The sequence below is a fragment of the Rhinatrema bivittatum genome, chromosome 8, assembly GCF_901001135.1.
Source record: "Rhinatrema bivittatum chromosome 8, aRhiBiv1.1, whole genome shotgun sequence".
In the NCBI taxonomy this organism is placed as follows: domain Eukaryota; kingdom Metazoa; phylum Chordata; class Amphibia; order Gymnophiona; family Rhinatrematidae; genus Rhinatrema; species Rhinatrema bivittatum.
The window spans coordinates 2,398,864-2,422,115 of record NC_042622.1 but is presented as its reverse complement, the minus strand read 5'-3'; the positions used below and the strand labels follow the sequence as shown (position 1 = coordinate 2,422,115).

The window sequence follows — 23,252 nt, the reverse complement described above, 5'->3', positions numbered from 1 at the left end:
TGCTTCTTCCTGAGGCCTCCTAGGCGCGCGCACGCCACTTACACTTTTGAATACGTCATGGCGGGAACCTCGGGGGTGTCCCCACCACATGACATCAGTACCTCCTGGTATTTAAACCTCCGTTCTGGTATAGCCCCATGAGTTAGCAAGGACTTTGGTTTTGCTACTCTGACCGCTTCTAAGCTGCTCGCTTGGATTCCTCTCTACCCTCCGGGGTAACTCGCTCCTACGGAAGCTGTGGGTACCCGCTCCTCGGGGGCCTCTCGCTTCTATCTGCCCTTCAGGGTTCAACTACCTAACCTAAGGACACCCGCTCCTCGGGGTCCTATCTACTTTCTTCCAGGATCCTTTGGTGCTCCTAGGTACTCGCTCCTCGAGGGCCTATCCTGCACCTCGGACCTCGGGTCCCTCTTTCCATTCTTCTACCAAGGAAGTTACCAGCACTGCCACTCTGTGAGTATTGCTACGCTCCAGCTCTCCTTATTCCACCCTTCAGGTTTGGCTTATCCCGCGCTGTGGAACACTACCCAACCTTGCTACATCCGGGTGAGACCATCATCTATAGACACTGTCTGAGTTTACTGTGATATCACTGGCCTACAGTACTATCCCTTCCTTGAAGCAAGATTCAACTTACATCAGCAGTACAATAAAGCTTTCTTTCCTCAGTGTCTGCTTACTAGAGTCTAGCCTATCATTGTGGTTCCCCACAGGGCCCCTCCCCGTGGGAGGAGTCATCACCACTTCGACCAAGAGTCCACAATATGCCACAAACCCAACAACATGCTTATTCACCCATTCAAAAAAAATGTAGCAGATTTGTGAAGCAAGACTTCCCATGGTAAATCCATGTTGGCTGTGTCCCATTAAATCATGTCTTTCTATATGTTCTGTGATTTTATTCTTTATAATAGTTTCCATGATTTTTCCCGGCACTGAAGTCAGGCTCACCAGTCTATAGTTTCCCAGATCATCTCTGGAGCCCGTTTTATATATCAGGGTAACATTGGCCACCTTCCAGTCTTCAGGTACAATGGATGATTTTAATGATAGGTTACAGATTACTTGTAATAGGTATTAATTTAGTCTTTCTGCATTGGCCTTATCTTCCCTAAGTGCCCCTTTAACACTTCGATCATCAGGCTTCCTGCTTCACATATATATATAAAAAAGTTTTTATTATGAGTTTTTGCCTCTGTGGCTAATATTTTTTCAAATTCTCTTTTAGCCTGTTTATCAATGTTTTACATTTAATTTGCCAAAGCTTATGCATTTCCTATTTTCTTCAGATGGATCCTTCTAATTTTTGAAGGAAGATCTTTTGGCTAAAATAGCTTCTTTCACTTCACCTTTTAACCATACTGGCAATCATTTAGCCTTCCTTTCACCTTTCTTAATGCATGGAATATATCTGGACTGCACTTCTAAGATGGTATTTTTTAACAGTCAATGCCTGTTGTACTATTTTTCTCATTTTATCAAATTTTCCCTTTTGAAAATTTAGTGCTAGAGCTGTGGATTTACTTACTGTCCCTCTTCCAGTTATTAATTCAAATTTGATCATATTATGATCACTATTGCCAAGCATCCCCCACCACAGTTACCTCACCAAATCCTGTGCTGCACTGAGAATTAGATCTAAAATTGCTCCCTCTCTCATTGGTTCCTGAATAAATGGCTCCATAAAACTGTCATTCCCTGTACATAACCAGATCAGTCCAGACTCCTGGGTTTTGCCTTCCCTCCAGCAGATGGAGACAGAGAAAGTTTTACTGTCATTGCAACATAACCCGAGGTACCACCTGCAGTCCCTCAGTATTTCTCTGTCTCCAGCAGATGGTGGAGGTGTAAAACCTGCAGTCTGTGTCTTAAAAAAAAAAAGAAAATTTCTTCCCAGCGAGTTGTTAGGTCCTGGTGGGGGCCATCCTCCCTGGTTTTGAGGTGGACAAGCAGTGGGTTGGTCACCCTTAGTGCCTAGTCCTTGATCGCTGGCACAGGCAGATAACTGGGGGTCCCAGTTCCCTTGCCCATAGGAGGACAGTCAGAGCCTGTAGACAGTCTTCTTTAAAGGGAAATAGTTTTCTTTCTTTGTTAGTTTGGCAGCCTCATTAACGTTAAAAAAAAAAAAAGGTACCGCTTTCTTTTTTTTTAGGCTGATTGAGCGGCTCTTCTTGTCCCTTTGTCCTCCGGTGGTCGTTGTTGCCAGTCTCCCTGGTGGGTCTCTCCGGCGGCTGTTGGATTATCGCATGTTCCGGGGTTCCCGGTGCTTTGCGGCATTGCCACGCGGCCCTAGTTGAGAGGCCAATGGGGACGCACCCGCGTCTCTCCCGCAATGGCCAATGTGCTCAATGCCTCTCTGGGGAAAAGGGGACATTGGCACTCATTCCGGCAGCATTGGAGAGGCAGCGCGAGCCTGGCAGGCTTTCCGGTGCACTGCAGGCAGTGGAGGGTCCCTTCCTGCTAAGTGCGGGAACAGCGGCCATTTTATTCACTTTCATGGCTGCTTCGCAGGCCATGGGAGGGAGGGGGAATCCCTCCTGCCTCTTTCCCCAGCTCATAGGGCCTCCGGGGGAGGTCATCAAGTTGGAGGGGACCCTTCTGGTGATGAGGCAGAGCAGGGAGCCTCGGATGACACCTCAGATTTTTTCTATTGACTTTGTGCTTTGTGCGGCAGTCAAAAAAGCAAACAGAATGTTGGGAATTATTAGAAAAGGAATGAATAAAACGGAAAATGTCATAATTCCTCTGTATCGCTCCATGGTGAGACCGCACCTTGAATACTGTGTACAATTCTGGTCGCCGCATCTCAAAAAAGATATAATTGCGATGGAGAAGGTACAGAGAAGGGCTACCAAAATGATAAGGGAAATGGAACAACTCCCCTATGAAGAAAGACTAAAGAGGTTAGGACTTTTCAGCTTGGAGAAGAGACGACTGAGGGGGGATATGATAGAGGTGTTTAAAATCATGAGAGGTCTAGAACGGGTAGATGTGAATCGGTTATTTACTCTTTCGGATAGTAGAAAGACTAGGGGACACTCCATGAAGTTAGCATGGGGCACATTTAAAACTAATCGGAGAAAGTTCTTTTTTACTCACCGCACAATTAAACTCTGGAATTTGTTGCCAGAGGATGTGGTTAGTGCAGTTAGTATAGCTGTGTTTAAAAAAGGATTGGATAAGTTCTTGGAGAAGAAGTCCATTACCTGCTATTAAGTTCACTTAGAGAATAGCCACTGCCATTAGCAATGGTTACATGGAATAGACTTAGTTTTTGGGTACTTGCCAGGTTCTTATGGCCTGGATTGGCCACTGTTGGAAACAGGATGCTGGGCTTGATGGACCCTTGGTCTGACCCAGTATGGCATTTTCTTATGTTCTTATGATGCACGAGGCGTTCTTGGCCAGAAAAGCTGTGGGGCAGTGCAAGGCTGGCCAGGAGTCCCCGGCACACCCGCATTTGGTGAAGAGGGCTTGACCCGCTAAGGCGGTGGAGGCCACAAGGGTTCAGAGAGTCCCTGGGCCACCCGCCTCAAGAGGCACGACTGAGTTTTCTGAGGATGATGAGGACCTGCAGGACAAGCCCTGTGGGGGGTCGGATGTCACTATGCTGGCCAGGATGTGGAAGAAGCATGGGGGAGTGGCCCGGCCGTGAAGGGGGTTGACCCAAAAGTGGTTCAGCTGTTTCACAGGGAAGAGTTGGGCCCCCTGATACCCCGTGTTCTAGAAGAATTGGGAATAGAGCTTCCACAGGAAGATTCGGATGAGGAGGTCATGGAGGGTCTTCAAGGTCTGGCGAGGGCCTTTTCTTTCCATAAGTCTGTCAAGAAGTTGGTTTCAGGGAGTGGGATACTCCTGAGATGGGCCTGAGGGTGCGTGGAACAATGGACAAATTGTACCCCTTGCTGGAGCATACTCTGGAACTTCAGGGTACCGAAGGTGGATGCCAGTTTCGGCTGTTACAGAGAAGACCACCATTCCAGTGCCTGGTGTAACAGCGCTAAAGGACCTTCAGGATAGGAAGCTGGAGGCTTACCTCAAGAAGGTTTTTGAGATGTCCGCCCTTGGCATATGGGTTGCGGTGTGCAGCAGTGTTATGTTAAGGGCAGGTCTCCACTGGGTTCAGCAGTTGCAGACAGACAGGGCCATGTCTGACCTTGAGGTTAAGCAAGCTGAGTTGCTGGTAGCCGTGGTAGTCTATGGAGTCATGCACTATATGATCTCATTCTAACTTTTTCGAGGACACTGATATCAGTGGTTTTGGCTAGGAGACTCCTCTGGATGAGGAACTGGTAAGTGGAGGTATCATCTAAGTCTCAGCTGGGAGCTTTGCCTTTTGAAGGGAAGCTGCTTTTTGGACAAGACTTAGAAGGATAAGCCTAAAGGGAAAGGGTCTTTACCTTCACACTCTTGTTTCAGAGGCAATAAATGTTTCTGACCCAGCAGGGCTATCTGGCACCCAGAGTCAGTCTGCTGGATGGCAATTGTCCTGGAATCAGTCCTTTCACAGGCGCAGATCAAATAGAGATGGCTGTAGCCAGGGAAGTGGTGGAGCCAAGTCTGCCCAATGATGCGAGGCTAGTCCACTCCTCGGAACCAGCTGTAGGGGTCAGTTGACTCTTTTTTTTAATGAGTGGGCGAAGATCACGTCAGATCAGTGGGTGCTAGATGTGATAAGACAAGGTTACACTTTAGAGTTTTCTTATCTGCTAATAGATGTGTTCATTGCTCTCCCTGCTCATACAAGAAGAGATTCATAGTACAGTAAACAGTCGACCATCTGTGAGCCGTTGTTTCTGTACCTCTGCAAGAGCAGTAGAAGGGCCGCTATTCCATTTATTTTCGTCGTTCCCAAGAAAGAAGGGACATTTCGGCCCATTTTTTATTTGATGCTCCATGATTGTGGCAATGCGCAAGGGGGGATTCCTGGCTTCCTGGGGCTTGACTGAGGCGTATTTGCATGTAGGAATCCGAACCGACCATCAAGGATATCTCAGATTCATGGTCCTGGGATGGCATTTTCAATGTTGCGCCCTTCCATTTGGTCTGGTGTCAGCGGCCTGGACTTTCACCAAGTCATGGCGGTAGTTCTCCGGAGGGAGGACCTCTTGGTTCAGCCATCTTTCCCCTTCTCAGGTGTTGGAATTTCTTTTTTTCTTTTTTCTTTATGAATTTTCACATTACATTTGAAGCAACAAACTTGCAAGCAGAAATACAGAAAGGAAAAAAAAAAAAGAAAACATTCAATTACAAAGAAAATAACAAAATTAAATCTAAGTATTCTGCATATAAAGCCCTCCTCAATATGTGGATCCATGCACAGCCACAGGAATAGTTTCAAACAGAATTAGGAAAAAGGGATCTGAAAGCTGGAAGCTATATTTATGATCAAGTTAAGCTACGGCCTAATATGCACTCATTCAGAAGCCAAAGGAGAAGAGCTAGAAAAAGAAGGCATTTTCTCTTTCAAAAAATTAGAAAGCTGTTGAGGAGAGAAAACAATATATGTATTATTTTGATGCTTAATTACACATTTACATGGAAATTTTAGTAGGAAAATGGCTCCCAGATGTAAAACCTGAGGCCTCAGTTGAAGAAATTGTTTTCTTTTCAATTGGGTAGACCTTGCAAGATCTGGATAACCGCTAACTTTTAAACCCAAAAATGTCTCTGAATGATGAAGAAAGAACATCCGAAGTATCCAATCCTCATCCGATCAGTGTTGAAGGTGTAACCTGATCTTTTTGTGTAGTTTCCAAAATGTTAGTAACATTTAATTCAGGAAATACTGGTGTAAGTACTTGAACTCCTTTCCGAGTCTCAGAGATCTTCTTATATGGGGGGATATAATATACTCTGGTCATCAAGGAAGTGTTGATTCAGGAATTTTCAGATTGAATAAGATATTTTTTCCACATATCCTTGGGCAACACCAGAGGATCTTTGGGGAAATTTATAAATCTAAGATTTTTTCCCCTTATTTGATTTTCTAACTGCTCTATTTTATTTAACAGCATCTGGTTTTCTCTTATAATGTTCTGTTGAAGTTTAAAGGATTCATTAAATTGCTCTTCCAAAAATATTTGAGAAGTTTTATTTTCTTCTACCATCTTTTCAACAGATTTTAAATGAGAATCCATATGATTTACAAAAGCAACAAATGGATTGAGCTGTTGAAATAAGTTCTCATTTAAAATTTGAATCGCTTCCCATATAGTGTCCAAAGACATTACTTGACGTCTAACCAAATCTTTCTTAGGAGGTAAAGAAATTGATGATACTTCCCTTTTCGACTGTCGAATGACTGTGCTGGCTGAGCCTCTTCTATACCGGGAGGTTCCTTGGGAGACTTTGATAAGCCTCCATGATCTCTCCTACTCTCCACAATCGAGTTGTTGCCCTCTTCTTCCTCGCCCAAAAGGTATGTAGCTGGCTGGAGAGTCACACCTCTACCGGATTCTCTGGAGGCCTTCGGTCCTCTGGGGACAGAGTTGTTTGAAGCTCATGCAGGGGGGTGGTTTCAACTTCCTCCCGCACACCCTGCTGCAAGCCAACTCCTGGAGTAGACGCTTCCTGGACCACATGGACGTCCATCGGACCTTGAATAGGTAAAACCGGGGAAGCGGAGGAATCCTCTCGCTCCTTAGCTCGCCGTTTCCTCACTGTGTGCGGTATTTCAGAAAAATCAGGAAAGGACCGAGGGAACAGCCTCAGGCATGTCTATTCAGATCCGCCATCTTGGATCCTTTCAGGTGTTGGAATTTCTGGAAGCACGTTTCAATACCAAGGTTGGTAAGGTTTTTCTCACCGACGAGCGCATATCCAAATTACAGCTACAAGTCTGAGCTTTGCTGCAGAAGCAGGGTCTGGGATTACTTGCAGGTTCTTGGCTCTATGGCCTCTACTTTGGAGTTGGTTCCATGGGCATTCGCTCATATGCGACACTTACAGTCAGCGTTGCTTTCCCGCTGGAATCCGTGGTCAGGGAGGTTTCATCTGCCACTTCCTTTGAAGGAGTTAGCCAGGTCCAGCCTCTTGTGGTGGTTTGTTTGGGACAAGTTGAGTTGAGGGGTGGACTTGAAGGTTCCAGATTGGACAGTTGTTACACCGGCGCCAGAATTTCCAGATGCGGAACAGTGTGTCAGGACCAGTCTGTTCAGAGTCTGTGGTCGGCGGAGGAAGAATTGTGGTCCATCAACCACCTAGAAACGAAGGCAGTGAGATGGGCATTGCAGGCGTTTCTGCCACTGTAGAGGGGCAAACCTGTGAGGGTTTGTCAGACAATGCAACAATGGTGGCTTACATCAACCGACAGGGTGGATCCAAAAGGTGGGCGGTAGCTCAAGCGGCCTAGGCATTGTTCCATTGGGTGGAGCAGCATCTGGTGCTTTTAGCGGCTTCTCGCATAATGGGAACGGTCAATATGCAAGCGGATTTCCTCAGCCGTCAGCAGTTGGATCCTGGAGAGTGGGAACTCTCAGAGGAGGAAATACATCTCATCATCCAAAGATGGGGCAGGTCTCACATGAATCTCATGGTGACCTTCCCAAACACCAAGGCCCTGCAGTTCTTCAGTCAGAGAAGGGAGCGGGGAGTAGAAGGGGTCGGTGCCTTACTTCTGCCTTGGCCGGTCGGCACTCTTCTGTAAGTGTTTTCCCCGTGGCCTCTGGTAGGCAAAGTCTTGCGGTGGATAGAGATCCATCCAGGTGAGATAATCCTGGTGGCACCGGAATGGCCAAGGTGACCTTGGTTTACAGCTCTGATAAACTTAGCAGTGCTCTGTCCGGTGAGGCTCAACCATCTGCCGAAGCTTCTGCACCAAGATCCCATTATTCCAATCAGGTGGCTCGCTTCTGTTTTGCGGCTTGGCTTTTAAGAGGAAGCGCTTAAGGAAGAGAGGATATACTGAGGAAGGTATTGCTACTCTTTTGCAAACAAGAAAGACTTCTACCTCTTTGGCATATGTGAGAATATGGAAACTCTTTGAGATCTTATGTGCGGAGCAGGCAGTGGCTCATATTTGGGCTTTTTTTTTTTCGAGAAAGGCTTGGTGAATGGGTTGTCTTTTAACTCCCTCAGAGTTCAGGTGATGGCATTGGGCTGCCTCTGGGGCAGAGTACAGAGAGCGACTCTAGCAGCGCATCCAGATGTAATGCATTTTCTCTGGGGGACGAAACATTGGCGTCCTCCAGTTCAGAAGTTGTGTTCTTCCTGGAACCTTATTTATTTATTTATTTTGTTTATTTATTTATTTATGGTTTTTATATACCAGACTTCGTAGGAAAACATCAGTTCGGTTTACATTATAACTTCAAAATCAGCAAAACAGAGGCTTTACATAGAACTTATAGGAAAACAGTGAATAAAATTAAATAAATTAAATAAACTATACAATGAACGAGGCTTAAATAGAGAGACTTAAATAGAGGTTGTTGGATAACTGGGAATGGTATTGAGAGAAATGATTGGGGGATGGAGTGGGGGAAAGAAAGAAAGGGGGTAGAGGGGGGATGAAGATGGACGGAAAGTATAAGGGGAGAGGGGTTGTATATTGCATATAGGGAGGGGAATGAAGAGTTGAAAGGGTTGCATGAGGGGGGGAAAGGAGGAATTGCATAGATTGCCTTCCCTTAACTTAGTCCTTAAGAGCTTATGTGCCACACCTTTTGAACCTCTTAAGTGAGCAACTAAGAAGGATCTCACTTTGAAGGTGGTTTTCTTGGTGGCCATTTGTTCTGCCCGAAAGTTTTTGGAATTGAAGGCGTTGTCTGGTAGAGAATCCTTTTTGAGGTTTTCGGAATCTGGGGTTTCCTTGAGGATGGTTCCTTCCTTTTGGCCAAAAGTAGTTTTATCATTTCACTTAAATCAGTCAGTGGAACTTCTGTCCTTTTTTCAAGTTTGAATGCAACGGAACCTCATGCTAGAGAATTAAGATGTTTGGATGTCAAGCGTGCTTTGTTGAAGTACCTTGAGATCTCTTGGATGACAAGTGTGCTTTGTTGAAGGTCCTTGAGATCTCTATCAGTTTTCGGCTAACGGTTCACCTTTTTGTGCTATGGAGTGGTGCAAAAAAGGTTGTAAAGCTTTGAAGGCCACAATTGTGCGGTGGTTAAAGGATGCTATTGGTTCGGCATACATCTTTCAGGGTCGTCCTGTTCTGGAGGTGTTTCAGACTCATTCAGTTTGTTCTCAGGCAGCATCCTGAGCTGAATGTCAACAAGTGTCGCCCCAGGAGATTTGTAGGGCAGGTACTTAGAAGAATTAGCACTCTTTTGCGAGGCATTATCATTTGGATGTCTAGGTCCCAGAATCAAGGGGCTTTGGGAAAAGGGTGCTGCAAGCGGGACACTCACAGTCCCACCCCATTGAGGGAAGCTTTGGTATATCCCAGGAGTCTGGACTGATCTGGATATGTACAGGGAAAGGAAAATTGGTTCTTACCTGCTAATTTTCATTCCTGTAGTACCACGGATCAGTCCAGAGTCCCGCCCAGAGGAGGTCTTGGATTTGGAGAGCCCGCTCGATCTGTAATAGTAATGAATCTTAAGAATGGCACAGGTTTTGTATGTAGTCCTGCATGTTTTTTTCTTATTGAAGTCAAGGTTTTCTGTTCTGAGCTTTCAACTTCCCACTGCTCGTTCAAGGGAATATAAAGTGGTTGTTGTGGTTGGTGATATTTCCATCTTGGCTTGAGTATTTATCAATACTGAGGGACTGCAGGTGGCACCTCGGGTTATGTTGCAGTGTCAGTAAAACTTGTTCTGTCCTCCATCTGCTGGAGGGGAGGTAAAACCCAGGATCTGTGGTACTACAGGAACAAAAATTAACAGGTAAGAACCAAGTTTCCTTTTATTCCATTAAAGAACTTTATGTCTCTAGCATGTCCTGATGTTACATTTACCCAGTCAATATAGGGATAATTGAAATCTCCCATTAGTAGAGCATTATCAATTTGGTTAGCTTCCCTAATTTCTCTTATTATTCCACTGTCCATCTCATCATTTTGGCCAGGTGGACGGTAGTATACTCGTATTGCTTTTCCCCAACACACAAGGGATTTCTATCCATAAAGATTCGATTGTGCATTTAGTCTCATGTGGGCCGTTTATCCTGTTGGAATCTATGCCGTCCTGGACATGAAGCACCACCCACCCACCCCCAACAAGTTGCTCCTCCCTACCATGGCGATATAATTTGTACCCTGATATAGCACTGTCCCATTAGTTATCCTCCTTCCACCAGGTGTACCTCCTCATTACTTCTATACACCCTAAGGGGTAGATTTTCAAAAGCATGCGTGCATCCAAGTGTGCGCAGTTCCCAGCGCACCCACATGGACGTGCCGATTTTATAACATACACGTGTTGCTGCGCGCATGTTATAAAATACGACACCCATGCCACGCCTGATTTTATACTGACGTGCGCATGTGTGGGCGGGTCATGACCCGCGTGATTTTCTAAAAAATAAAACGTACGGCAACACAACTGGGTCATTCCCCTTTCCTTCCCAGTCCATTCCAATTAAGGAACGGACTGGAAGAGAACTTTCCAATCCCCCTACCTACCCTTCCTCCCTTTTCCCCTCTCTTTACTTCCCCAACCCCTAACCCCCCAACTAACCTATTTTTTTTTTTTTGTTTTTGATCTTAATCGCTCTCCTGAGCTGTAGTAAGTTCTGCGCGCAGACCAGCTGCCGGAGCAAATTTCCCCGGGACAGGCCCAATGGCCGCTGCCCCTGCCAACCCCTCCCCTACGCCTGCCCCTTTTACAGAACCCGGCACTTCTGCACTTACCAGGAGATATGCGAGCGGCCGGGCCATTTTGAAAATGTGCTTGGCATGCGCAGAGCTTAGCCACACGCATATCTCCTGGGATTTGCGCACGCCAGGCTTTAAAATTTTACCCATAACTCTCCCATCTTACTTCTTAGACTTCTGGCATTAGCATACAAACATTTCAAAGTTTGTTTTTTGTTTGTATTTTCATTCTGCTTTTTAATTGATAGGGATAAGTTAGAATTTTTTAGCTCAGGTGAGTTTTTAGTTACAGGCACTTGGACTACTTTTCTTATTATTGGAACCTCACTGTCTGGATGCCCTAATTCTAATGCATCATTAGTATCCTTTGAAGATACCTCTCTCCGAACCATGCGCTGCTGAGCGACTGTCGGCTTTCCCCTTTGTTCTAGTTTAAAAGCTGCTCTATCTCCTTGTTAAAGGTTAGCGCCAGCAGTCTGGTTCCACCCTGGTTAAGGTGGAGCCCATCCCTTCGGAAGAGACTCCCCCTTCCCCAAAAGGTTCCCCAGTTCCTAACAAAACTGAATCCCTCTTCCTTGCACCATCGTCTCATCCACGCATTGAGACTCCGGAGCTCTGCCTGCCTCTGGGGACCTGCGCGTGGAGCAGGGAGCATTTCAGAGAATGCTACCCTGGAGGTTCTGGATTTAAGCTTTCTACCTAAGTGCCTAAATTTGGCTTCCAGAACCTCCCTCCCACATTTTCCTATGTCGTTGGTGCCCACATGTACCACGACAGCCGGCTCCTCCCCAGCACTGTCTAAAATCCTATCTAGGTGACGCGTGAGGTCTGCCACCTTCGTACCAGGTAGGCATGTTACCAGGCGATCCTCACGCCCACCAGCCACCCTGCTAACTACCAGGCCAATACAGTAAAGGTCGTGGGAGAGCGTGTGAGTGCCCGCTCTCCCGGCGCGAGCACAGGCCACTCTCCTGTGCACACAATTCAGGGGGGACAAACATTTATTTATTTATTTAAAAACTTTTTTATACTGGCATTAGTGGGTACATCATACTGGTTCACAATTGAACCAAAGGTAGAAAATACATAAAAATTAGGGCCCGCGGTAAAAACAGGCGCTAGGGACACTAGCGTGTCCCTAGCGCCTGTTTTTTGACGGAAGCGGCGGCTGTCAGCGAGTTTGACAGACGATGCTCAATTTTGCCACGGGTTCAGAAACCAGATGCTGGCAAAATTGAGCGTCCGGTTTTTCTAAATTATTATTATTATTATTATTTTTTTAATTATTTTTAACTTTTGGGGCCTCTGACTTAATATCGCCATGATATTAAGTCAGAGGGTGCACAGAAAAACAGTTTTTACTGCTTTTCTGTGCACTTCCCCGGCACCGGCAGAAATTAACGCCGACCTTTGGGTAGGCGCTAATTTCTGAAAATAAAATGTGCGGCTTGGCTGCACATTTTACTTACTGAATCTCATGGGAATAACTAATAGGGCCATCAACATTGCATTTGCATGTTGCGGGCGCTATTAGTTTCGGGGGGTTGGACGCGAGTTTTTGATGCGCTATTACCCCTTACTGAATAAGGAGTAATGCTAGCACGTTGAAAACGCGCGGTAACGCACTGTACTGTATCGGCCCGTACATTTCTAATAATCGAATCACCAACTATGACGGCCGACCTAACCCTTCCCTCCTGGGCAGTAGGCCTTGGGGAGATATCCTCAGTGCGATAGGACAATGCATCACCTGGAGAGCAGGTCCTTGCTACAGGATCCTTTCCTGCTACACCTGGTTGATGCTCTCTGATCACGAGACCTTCTTCCTCCAAGGCAGCACCAGGGCTGCCAGACTGGAATTGGGACTTTGTTACTATTTGCTTACAAACATGAATAACTATTGCTGTTAAATGTGACCAAAAGCCTCATATTTATTTATTGAAAATATTAATAGACTGCAAGAGAAAGGAGGTCTTCCCATGGAAACAAAAATTCCCAGTGCAAAATAAGAAGATTCCCATTTCGTGACTCCTTTCTTCTGAGAGAAAGATGGATGCCTGGAATAACTTCCCAGCAGAGGTGGTAGCAAACAGAGAAGGAAAGTGTAGGACAAACACAGGGGAAAGTGGGAAGAGCAACGTGAGGTCTATGCTTGTAGTGTAGCTGGTCAGACTCTTCTCTCAATGTATAAAATGTATTGCAGTGAGTCCTGTGCTTCCTCTCTGCAGGTGGCCAGATCTCAGGGCAGAGGCATTTTCCTCTTTCGCAAGCTGAAGGACATCACAGATTGGAGGAAGGTGAGGATTCCCTTTCCTACAGATCACAGCCTACGCAGGGGCAGGCATCCCACTCGGCTCTGATTCTGCTTTCTTTAATAGGATGGGGGACGCTCAGATGATCAAAAAGAAGAAATCCAAGTGGAAAACTATGTAGCCCAGCGATACATAGAAAACCCCTATTTAATTGGTGGTAAGAGCTGATTGTGGCAGGTGGCGTTCTTCTTCTCAGGTCTTCCATACTTCTGTCTTTAACAGTCTGTGATTTGATTTCAGGGCGAAAGTTTGACCTGCGGGTTTATGTTCTTGTAACATCGGTGAGTGAATCTGCTCTGCTACTCTGTGTGTCGGTGAAGGTCCCACACTCCATGCAGCTTTCTACAGTGCCACGCTCACCCTTACTTTGTTCAAATGTTTTCATTTTTAAACTCTTTATTGGCACATTGTAGATATTACGGCCTTATTTTCTCTCTGTTAATTTCTGAATTTTAATTTACAACTCTTGGCTCCAATCAAGGGATGCTAAGAGAGGTGAAGGGGCCACTCCTCTTCCGGAGCTCCTAGGCAGTCCCTTTCCTCTTAGCCTTGCTGCTGTATTTATTATTTCTGAAGTGCTGCTAGGTATAAGCGGTGCTGAACCTGCTCTTTGTTTCGCATACAGGGCAGACTTGGACAGAGATAACTTTGCTGTCTTTTGTTTTCAGTATATCCCACTCAGAGCCTGGCTGTACAGGGATGGCTTTGCTCGCTTTTCCAACACCCGCTTCACACTGGCGAGTATCGGTGATCATTGTATCCTGACTTAAACTGTGCTATTACTGTGTGTCACTAAGACACGTTAAATATATGGTAATCTTCTCATGGCATCACTGTGGAAATATCTAGTCAGTGAAGGTGACGAATAAATTCCTTCTTATAGGCAACAACATATTCAATTGCTCACTTTCTCTCTGTCTATGATGTTTGGGTGTCTTTGCCTATATCTCTGGGACCTTCAGTACAGGTGCTTTAAAAGGGTGTTCTGGTTAGTTAGATGCTTGGTTAATTAATGAAGTAATAATCTACCTACCCACTGAAGTGCTCCAGGAAAGGAACAACATGTAAAACAAAAGAATAAATAGAATCTACACACAAACATATAAAAGTGCAAGACGTAAAATAATTATATAACTATCCAATCATAAAAATACAGTAAAAACCAAGAGTATATACATAATCATTACAACACAGTAAAAAGCAGTTGAAAATTAACCATCATAAATAAAAACCAGTCCCACACCCAACAAATGCCTTCATCTTCAGATTAATAAAGGAGCCAAGTAGGAGTCCTAGTGGAAAATGCTGGCAGGCTGCACTGACAGAATTAGGGGTAGATTTTTCTAATGTGCACACGCATGTTATAAAATCCCTGGGCCGTGAGCACATTCGCACCTGATTTTATAATCTGTGCGCATATGTGAGGGAAGAATTTATGCAAAGTCTGTGTGACAATGCATTCAGGCCTTCCCAGTTCCCTCCCGGTCCCCTGCAATTAAGGAGCGGACTGGGAGGGAATTTCCCTAACCGCCTGCCTAAGCTTCCTTCCTCTTCCCCTCTCCTCCCCACCCCCTAAAACTCACCTACCTGGCCTTAATGTTTTTGCTTTATTACTTGCTGCTCCTTGGGAGCAGGAGCAATTTAAGGGTGCCAGCTGGCCTCCGTCTCACCCCGCTCCGCGCCCACCCCTTTGAATAAGCCCGGCACTTGTGCACGTACCAGGATTTACACGCATAGGGCTTTTAAAATCTACCCGTTAACTAGCAGCTGGGTCGGTCTGGAGGCTGCAAGTACATTAAAAACCAGAAGACCTAGTGGAGACCCAGGCGTTCACATAGCCAGGTCTGTGTGGCAGGCAACATGGTGATATAACACCACCACCTGGATGAAATATATATATATATATATATATGATATAACATCCACCTGGATGGATATCCACCTATAACAGTTAAAGAGGCAGAGAAGAGCCTTCTCTGCCTCTTTAACTGTTATTACCCTAATCACTATGTTCCTTAGACCTTTCTTTCTAGCAGCCTTTGCTTCCAAGTTTACTACCCTTGTTGAATGTAACTTTGTCCTTCCTGTTGTAACTTTGGTTTTTGTTACAGTTTCCCCCTTTCGATGTAAACCGATCTGATATGGTCTTCAACCATGAAGGTCGGTATAGAAAAGTGTTAAATAAATAAATGATATAACACCACCGCCTGGATGATATAACACCACCTGGTGGTGGTGTTATATCATCCTGAGAGCTCAGATGTTTGGGCATCGTCCAAGCTAGTACTGACAGCCATTTAGATTATTATAAAGCTTGTGGTTAGACATGGGACGGAAACAGTGCTGGCGATGAACTAAATTGGCTATCGTGCATGTCCATTTACTCAAGAAGATGGAGTATAAAGGAAGGAAATGATAGCGTTGCGTGAAGGAGGACTTTACTTTTGTTAGGAACTGGTGAACATTTTGGGGAAGACAGAATGAGCTTCACCTTAACCAACGTGGAACCAGGTTGCTCGTACTAACAGATAAAATGAGATAAACCAGCTTTTAAACTAGATTATTGGGAAACCAGACAGTCGCTCAGGAGTGCATGGTTCACACTGAATACTGTTAAAACAGAGAAGTCGGAATTTCCTGATACAGAGGAGATAATAAAAACCGAGGTAGCTCAAGTGGATTTAAATAAAGAGCAGATAAATATGAATGCATCAAAATTACGTGCATCAACTGTTAACAATAAGCAGGCTGTGATTAGCAATAAAAAGCATAGATTTGTTTGTCTTTATGCAAATGCCAGAAGTCTGAAAAATAAGAGTGAAGGTATGGTACTAAATGAAGACAGAGACATAATAGGCATCTCAGAGACCTAGTGGAAAGAGGAAAACCAATAGGCACTGTGATACTGAAATGACAAGGCAGACTGAGTTGACTTAGAGTTGATTAGGATAAAATTCAACGGGAAACAAACGGCACTCTGAAATCTCTATGGTTAGAAATTCTATGTGAGATGGGGAGTAGTGTAACAGTAGGACTATACTGTTGTCAGTATGACCAAGATGATGAAACACAGTGAAATGCTAACACAGATTAGGCAGGTTATTAGTTTTGGCAATAGAATAATAATGGTGGATTTCAGTTACCCCAGTATTGATTGGGTGAGCGTCTCATTTAGAGCAGTGGCTCTCAACCTTTTTTCTTTCATGACACACTTGACAGATGATGCTCATGTGCATGACACATTGCACACTACAGTGGAAGGGAGTGGACAGTGGAGTGTCTCAGGGATCTGTATTGGGACCCTTACTTTTCAATATATTTATAAATGATCTGGAAAGAAATACGACGAGTGAGATAATCAAATTTGCAGATGATACAAAATTGTTCAGAGTAGTTAAATCACAAGCAGATTGTGATAAATTGCAGGAGGACCTTGTGAGACTGGAAAATTGGGCATCCAAATGGCAGATGAAATTTAATGTGGATAAGTGCAAGGTGATGCATATAGGGAAAAATAACCCATGCTATAATTACACAATGTTGGGTTCCATATTAGGTGCTACAACCCAAGAAAGAGATCTAGGCGTCATGGTGGATAACACATTGAGATCGTCTGTTCAGTGTGCTGCGGCAGTCAAAAAAGCAAACAGAATGTTGGGAATTATTAGGAAGGGAATGGTGAATAAAACGGAAAATGTCATAATGTCTCTGTATCGTTCCATGGTGAGACCGCACCTTGAATACTGTGTACAATTCTGGTCGCCGCATCTCAAAAAAGATATAATTGCGATGGAGAAGATACAGAGAAGGGGAACCAAAATGATAAGGGGAATGGAGCAACTCCCCTATGAGGAAAGACTAAAGAGGTTAGGACTTTTCAGCTTGGAGAAGAGACGACTGAGGGGGGATATGATAGAGGTGTTTAAAATCATGAGAGGTCTAGAACGGGTAGATGTGAATCGGTTATTTACGCTTTCGGATAATAGAAAGACTAGGGGGCACTCCATGAAGTTAGCATGGGGCACATTTAAAACTAATCGGAGAAAGTTCTTTTTTACTCAACGCACAATTAAACTCTGGAATTTGTTGCCAGAGGATGTGGTTAGTGCAGTTAGTGTAGCTGGGTTTAAAAAAGGATTGGGTAAGTTCTTGGAGGAGAAGTCCATTACCTGCTATTAAGTTCACTTAGAGAATAGCCACTGCCATTAGCAATGGTAACATGGAATAGACTTAGTTTTTGGGTACTTGCCAGGTTCTTATGGCCTGGTTTGGCCTCTGTTGGAAACAGGATGCTGGGCTTGATGGACCCTTGGTCTGACCCAGTATGGCATTTTCTTATGTTCTTATGTTCTTACATTTAACAGCTACACTAAAAAATAAAAAATCCTAGATATTTTATTGTTGAAAATGATGCAGGAGAAAGATATTCTTTAATTTCAATAACTGCTTATAAAATATTATTAAATGTTATTTTTTCAAAAAAATGTTAATCTTTGCTTACTGCATCAGTGAGAAATCTGGGACTGATCTGCATATGCAGCTCACAGTTTCTCAATACAGACAAACTCTCATGCGTTTCACTGTCAACCTCAGGAAGTTGTGACCGCTTCTGGAGTTTATGCAGAGCAGTTAGGAAATTTCCCCTTTCAACTCACCATGCAAAAAACTATATTCAAATTCTGGTATCCCCTCAGTAACAGTACTTCAAAATCCCTTCCCTGCCAGCCCTTTGTGAAATAACATGAAAACCTGCTAAAAAGACATTTAGAAATGATGCAGCGTACCCAGCCGTACCGTAAGAGCACGAACCCCCAGGACTGGAACAGGAACAATCTTACCTATGAAAAAGCAAGATCTCCAGTATAGAAACACAGTGCACGTCCTATTGGAAAAACAAAGCTCTAGATTCCTGCACAGAATGTACTTCCTAGTTAATAGCATCCCTCACCTTGACTTTTATCTAATACAGAATAAAAGACCACAAATTATAAAAAGGCATACAGAGAAAAAGTGAAACTCCAAGAAGCCGGAATGAAGGTGGGGGCAGGATACAGCATGCCTGCAACACTTCTGGCTTGGACTGGTGCTGGCAGTGATTGCCAGGCTTGAGAAAAGCAACAACAGGGAGCGGTGATGAGGAATTTTAAGTGCCAGCTCCTTCCTCTGCACTTTCCTCAAGCAGCAAGCACCTGTGGCTGTTATAGAAAGCACAGGCTTGCTAGGTCACATTTTTGGTGACTCGCTGCTTGAGAACCACTGATTTACGGGCAGATTTTAAATGCCCGGCGCCTTTACGCGTGCCAGGCGAATCTTCCAAGAGGCCCAGCCACACGTGTAAAGGCCGGGCTGGAGGACGGGTTTTGGGTGGGGTGGGACATGCCATTGTTCACTGTCCCGGAGCCTCGCGCGCCGGCCCGCTGCCAGTGCGCACAACTTACTTCAGCTGAAGTAAGGAGCAAAAAAGGTTAAAAAAACAAATTTACATTTAGAGGTTGGGGAGGAGAAGGGAAGGGGAAGGGAGGTTAGGGTAGGGAAGTTCCGGACTGGGAGGGAACTGGGGAAGGCCAAAATGCGTCGCTGCATGAGGTATGCAAAAATCCTCCCCCCCCCCCTTGCGTGCGCTGTGCGTATGTTATAAAATCGGCACGTCCATGTGCATCCGCCGGGAAACGCGCACAGCTATTAAAATCTACCCTGTAGAGCATGCAAGGCAGGTAATATGTTTAGATGCCATAAATGATTGCTTCATGGAGCAGCTGGTCCTGGAATTGGATTCAGCTCTCAGTGCTTTGCAGGACCTGGTGCAAGGGGAAATGGTGGTGGAGCCTGTTGGCAATAGTGATAATGCAGTCAACTATGATATAATCACCAAGGGAAGATACAGTACTTAAGTAGCATTTTCTCCGAGGACAAGCAGAATGGCAGTCCTTCCACATAGCTGATGACATCAGATGGAGCCTGTCACAGAATTATGACTTCACATCTTCTTGAAGCTTTTAGCATTTGCAGGCCTAGCCACCTCCTTGACTTCCTTCACTCTCATCTTTTCTGCAGAGCCTGCAAGTCCTGGTTCTTTCTTCCTCTCACACAGCTACTGCAGTGAAAGTTTCTGGAGCTGCAGGAGCTGTTTCTCGCAGGGCCATACGGGGTTGTTTTCTCCCTCTAGTCCTCTAGGTAGGATTTTTCCAGCCTTTAGTCTAGTGCTCCAAGGGATCTATAGTTCTGTGCCCTTTGTGTGGTTGGGCTAGGCCTCTTACCCCTGGATCAATTGGGATTTTGCCTAGGTACAGACCACAGTGTGGTGACTTCCTCGTGAGGCTCGTCATTAATAACAGGAACTCCCAGGGTTCCAGGAGACTTAGCTTGCCTGATGTGCATCAGTGGAGGGATCCAGGATGCCACTTCTGGTGCATCAATCACATCTATCCCTCCTTGCCATGTGAACCAAATTTGGAACCAGGTTGGTGCATGTTGCTGAAGTGAGGTTATTCTGGCTTCAGCTATAAATTCCTTAGGGATTCCCATGGCGAGGAGAGTTTGTCCTCCCAACAATCTTGGGAATTACACCAGTCTCTTATGGCAAGTTAATTATCACCTTTGGTGCCCTGGATGATGTGTCCTCCCCTCCTGCCTACCAGGCAGTCTTCAAAGAGATAGCAGCCCCGGGCCATGCATGGAAGCATTCAGGACATTGCAGGAGCAGGGAACTAGGCATCTAAATGGTAGATGAAAGTTAATGTGAACAAGTGCAAAGTGATGCTTAGAAACTGTTTAAAATAAATAGGATTATTTTTCCTATCTATCTATATATTCAAATTCTGAGTTTCATATTAGGAGTTGCCATTCAGAAAAAGGACCTTGGGGTCATTATGGAAAACAAATTGAAAACCTCAGTTCCCTGTACGTACCCAGATCAGTCCAGACTGCTGGGTTTTGCCTCCCTTCCAGCAGATGGAGACAAACTTGAAGAGCACCCCCTCTTAACCTGGTGTGCCAGCTGCATCTCTTCAGTATCTCTCTGTCTCCAGCAGATGGAGGTGGTGCAAAACCTGCAGTCTTGACCGATTCTTCAGTGTTTAAAAAAAAAAAAAAAGATTCTCTAATACCAAAAAAAAAACAAAAAACTACGAAGATCAAGCAGGACAAACAGATGTAACCTCCCAGGGGGTAGGCAGGTCCCAGTGGGGCCATCCCTCCTGGTAGTAGATTTTGAGGAGCTGGGGTTGGTGACTCCGTGGGGCTCCAGGATAGTAAGGCGCTAGAGTGACTACCGGTAGTCTGGTCCCACCCCCTACGTCCTGGCCCGATCAATAAAAAAGTAGCCTGTTAGCTTTCTTTTTTGCGGCTGTGGCTCTGCGATCAATTTAAAAAAAAAAAAGTCAAAGGCAGCGATAGCTTTGGATTGGTGTTAATCCGGGTTGGACAGGGCAGGTTATTTTGATCTCTTCAGCAGCGTTTGCTATCTGGAATGCTCCGACTGCAACGACACACGTTTACCCTGTCCCATTGGTGCTTCCCCCATGTCCTCCCATGCCATGTCCGGCCCAATGTGTGGCCTGCAGAGAGTCTGCTTCGTGGCTCTCCCTTTTGGGGTTCTGTATTAGGTGCCTTCCCGGCGGGGAAGGTACCTCGGATCGGGGACCGGGCTTACTGCCTAAGGCCCGCAGGGCTACGAAGTGAGTGGCCAGTCAGGAAGGTCAGGCCGACCTGTTCCTGCTGAGCGTGGGAACGGCGGCCATCTTGAATTCTCTTGCCGACACACGGGCCAGGGATCTCCTGCTCGATCTGGCTTCAGTCCTCGGCAGTCCTGAGGACCTTCAGGATCCATCCCAGGACATTTCAGATGGCGAGCCCGATCCCCTGGTGGGGGAGGGGGTGGTCTTAATGCCTACTAGTTGGACTTTGTGCTTTTATTGTACAAAGCCTTCTTGGCTACCCAGGCTCAGCAGAGTGGGGCTTCACTGCAGGGGTGACCTGAGGGGCCCCCGAGGAAGATTCCCAGATATCAAGAGTCCCAGGGGGTCCCTTCGAGTCAAGAAACTGCAGGGCTCCTTGCTTCCAGGGGATGGAGCCCCCATCCCAGACGCTTTGGGCACTGGTGCTTTAGATGCTCTATCGGTCCCTCCGCCCTTGCCTGGGGCAGATCCGAACAAAGACTTGGGCATGGCGTAATCTCTGGAAGGTGATATTCCAAAGGTGGTTCGCCTGTTCCACAGGGAGGAATTGGACCTTCTCATTCCATGGGTCTTGTCAGAACTCGGAGTGGAGCTTCCTCAGGAAGTCCTGCCCCAATATTCGGTGGATCCAATCCTGGTAGGTTTACGGGGCCCAGCCAAGACTTTTCCATTTTATCCCATGGTCCATGGGATGAAATGGATACTCTTTCGGTTAAAAGGAAGACTAGGGGGCACTCCATGAAGTTAGCATGTGGCACATTTAAAACTAATCGGAGAAAGTTCTTTTTCATTCAACTCACAATTAAACTCTGGAATTTGTTGCCAGAGGATGTGGTTAGTGCAGTTAGTGTAGCTGTGTTTAAAAAATGATTGGATAAGTTCTTGGAGGAGAAGTCCATTACCTGCTATTAATTAAGTTGACTTAGAAAATAGCCACTGCTATTACTAGCAACAGTAGCATGGAATATTCTTAGTTTTTGGGTACTTGCCAGGTTCTTATGGCCTGGATTGGCCACTGTTGGAAACAGGATGCTGGGCTTGATGGACCCTTGGTCTGCCCCAGTATGGCATGTTCTTATGTTCCAACAGTTGATGACCCGGGAGTGGGATGTGCTGGAGGCAGGCCTCAGAATGGAACGGGCTATGGACAAATTTTATCCTTTGCCCAAAGAGACTTTGGAGCTTTTGAAGTTTCCGAAAGTGGGCGCCTCCATGTCAGCGGTAACGAAGAGGACCATGATACCGGTAGCAGGAACGGCGGCCCTCAAGGACCTCCAGGATAGGAAACTCGAGGTTCTTCTGAAGCGGATATTCGAAGTTTCGGCTCTGGGTATCCGGGTGGCAGTTTGCAGTAGCTTCATGTTCCGGGCAGGTCTCCGCTGGGTACAACAGTTGTTGACTTCCCGAGACCTCCCGCCTCAGGAATCAGCAAAGGTGGAGCGGAGACCATTACAGAGAGCGTTGCTCTCCCATTGGGATCCAAAGTCGGAAGTGTTTCAGGTCTCATTACCACTCACAGAGTCCGCCAGTTACCGCTGGTGGCTGGTTCCGGAGCACTTGAGTCGCGGAGTGGACCTCGAAGTTCCTCAGTGGGTGGTAGTGACCATGGATGCCAGTCTCTCGGGTTGGGGAACGGTCGGTGAGTCCCGAGCAGTCCAGGGCCAATGGTCCTCGGAGGCGAACTGGTCCATCAATTGCCTGGAAACAAGAGCAGTTTGGCGCTACAGCTCTTCCTACCAATGGTGTAAGTCCGGGCTCTCCAAGCCCTGTCCGACAATGTGACGACAGTGGCCTACATCAACCATAAGGGCGGCATCAAGAGTTGGCCAGTAGCCGCCAAAGCGGAGCAACTCATGGCCTGGGCGGAAAGACATCTCGCCCTTCTGGATGCATCGCATATTGCGGGAACCAACAACGTGCAAGCGGATTTTCCTGAGTTGACAGAGGATCGATCCCGGAGAGTGGGAACTTTCCGACAAAGCAATGGACCTAGTCTCTCGCAGATGGGGACCTCCCCACCTGGACTTGATGGCAACTCAAAAGAATGCCAAGGCTCCTTGATTTTTCAGTTGCAGAAGGGAACACAGAGCATAAGAACATAAGAAATTGCCATGCTGGGTCAGACCAAGGGTCCGTCAAGCCCAGCATCGTGTTTCCAACGGAGGACGAACCTGGCAATTACCCAAACACTAAGAAGATCCCATGCTACTGATGCAATTAATAGCAGTGGCTATTCCCTAAGTAAACTTGATTAATAGCAGTTAATGGACTTCTCCAAGAACTTATGCAAACCTTTTTTGAACCCAGCTACACTAACTACACTAACCACATCCTCTGGCAACAAATTCCAGAGCTTAATTATGCGTTGAGTGAAAGAATTTTCTCCGATTAGTCTTAAATTTGCTACTTGCTAACTTCATGGAATGCCCCCTAGTCCTTCTATTATTTGAAAGTGTAAATAACCGATTCACATCTACTCATTCAAGACCTCTCATTTTCTTAAAG

The 23,252-nt window shown here is 45.8% G+C and overlaps 1 protein-coding gene across 1 annotated transcript in view; it reads left to right on the top strand.

Moving 5' to 3' along the window:
• The window catches only part of TTLL9 (tubulin tyrosine ligase like 9), a 124,926-nt gene that overhangs the window by 64,119 nt on the left and 37,555 nt on the right, over positions 1–23,252 (top strand). Inside the window, exons 5-8 of the mRNA XM_029611031.1 lie at positions 12,988–13,056; positions 13,138–13,228; positions 13,312–13,352; positions 13,740–13,827. Coding sequence (XP_029466891.1) covers positions 12,988–13,056; positions 13,138–13,228; positions 13,312–13,352; positions 13,740–13,827 — 289 coding nt within the window. The remainder of the gene's footprint in view (positions 1–12,987; positions 13,057–13,137; positions 13,229–13,311; positions 13,353–13,739; positions 13,828–23,252) is intronic.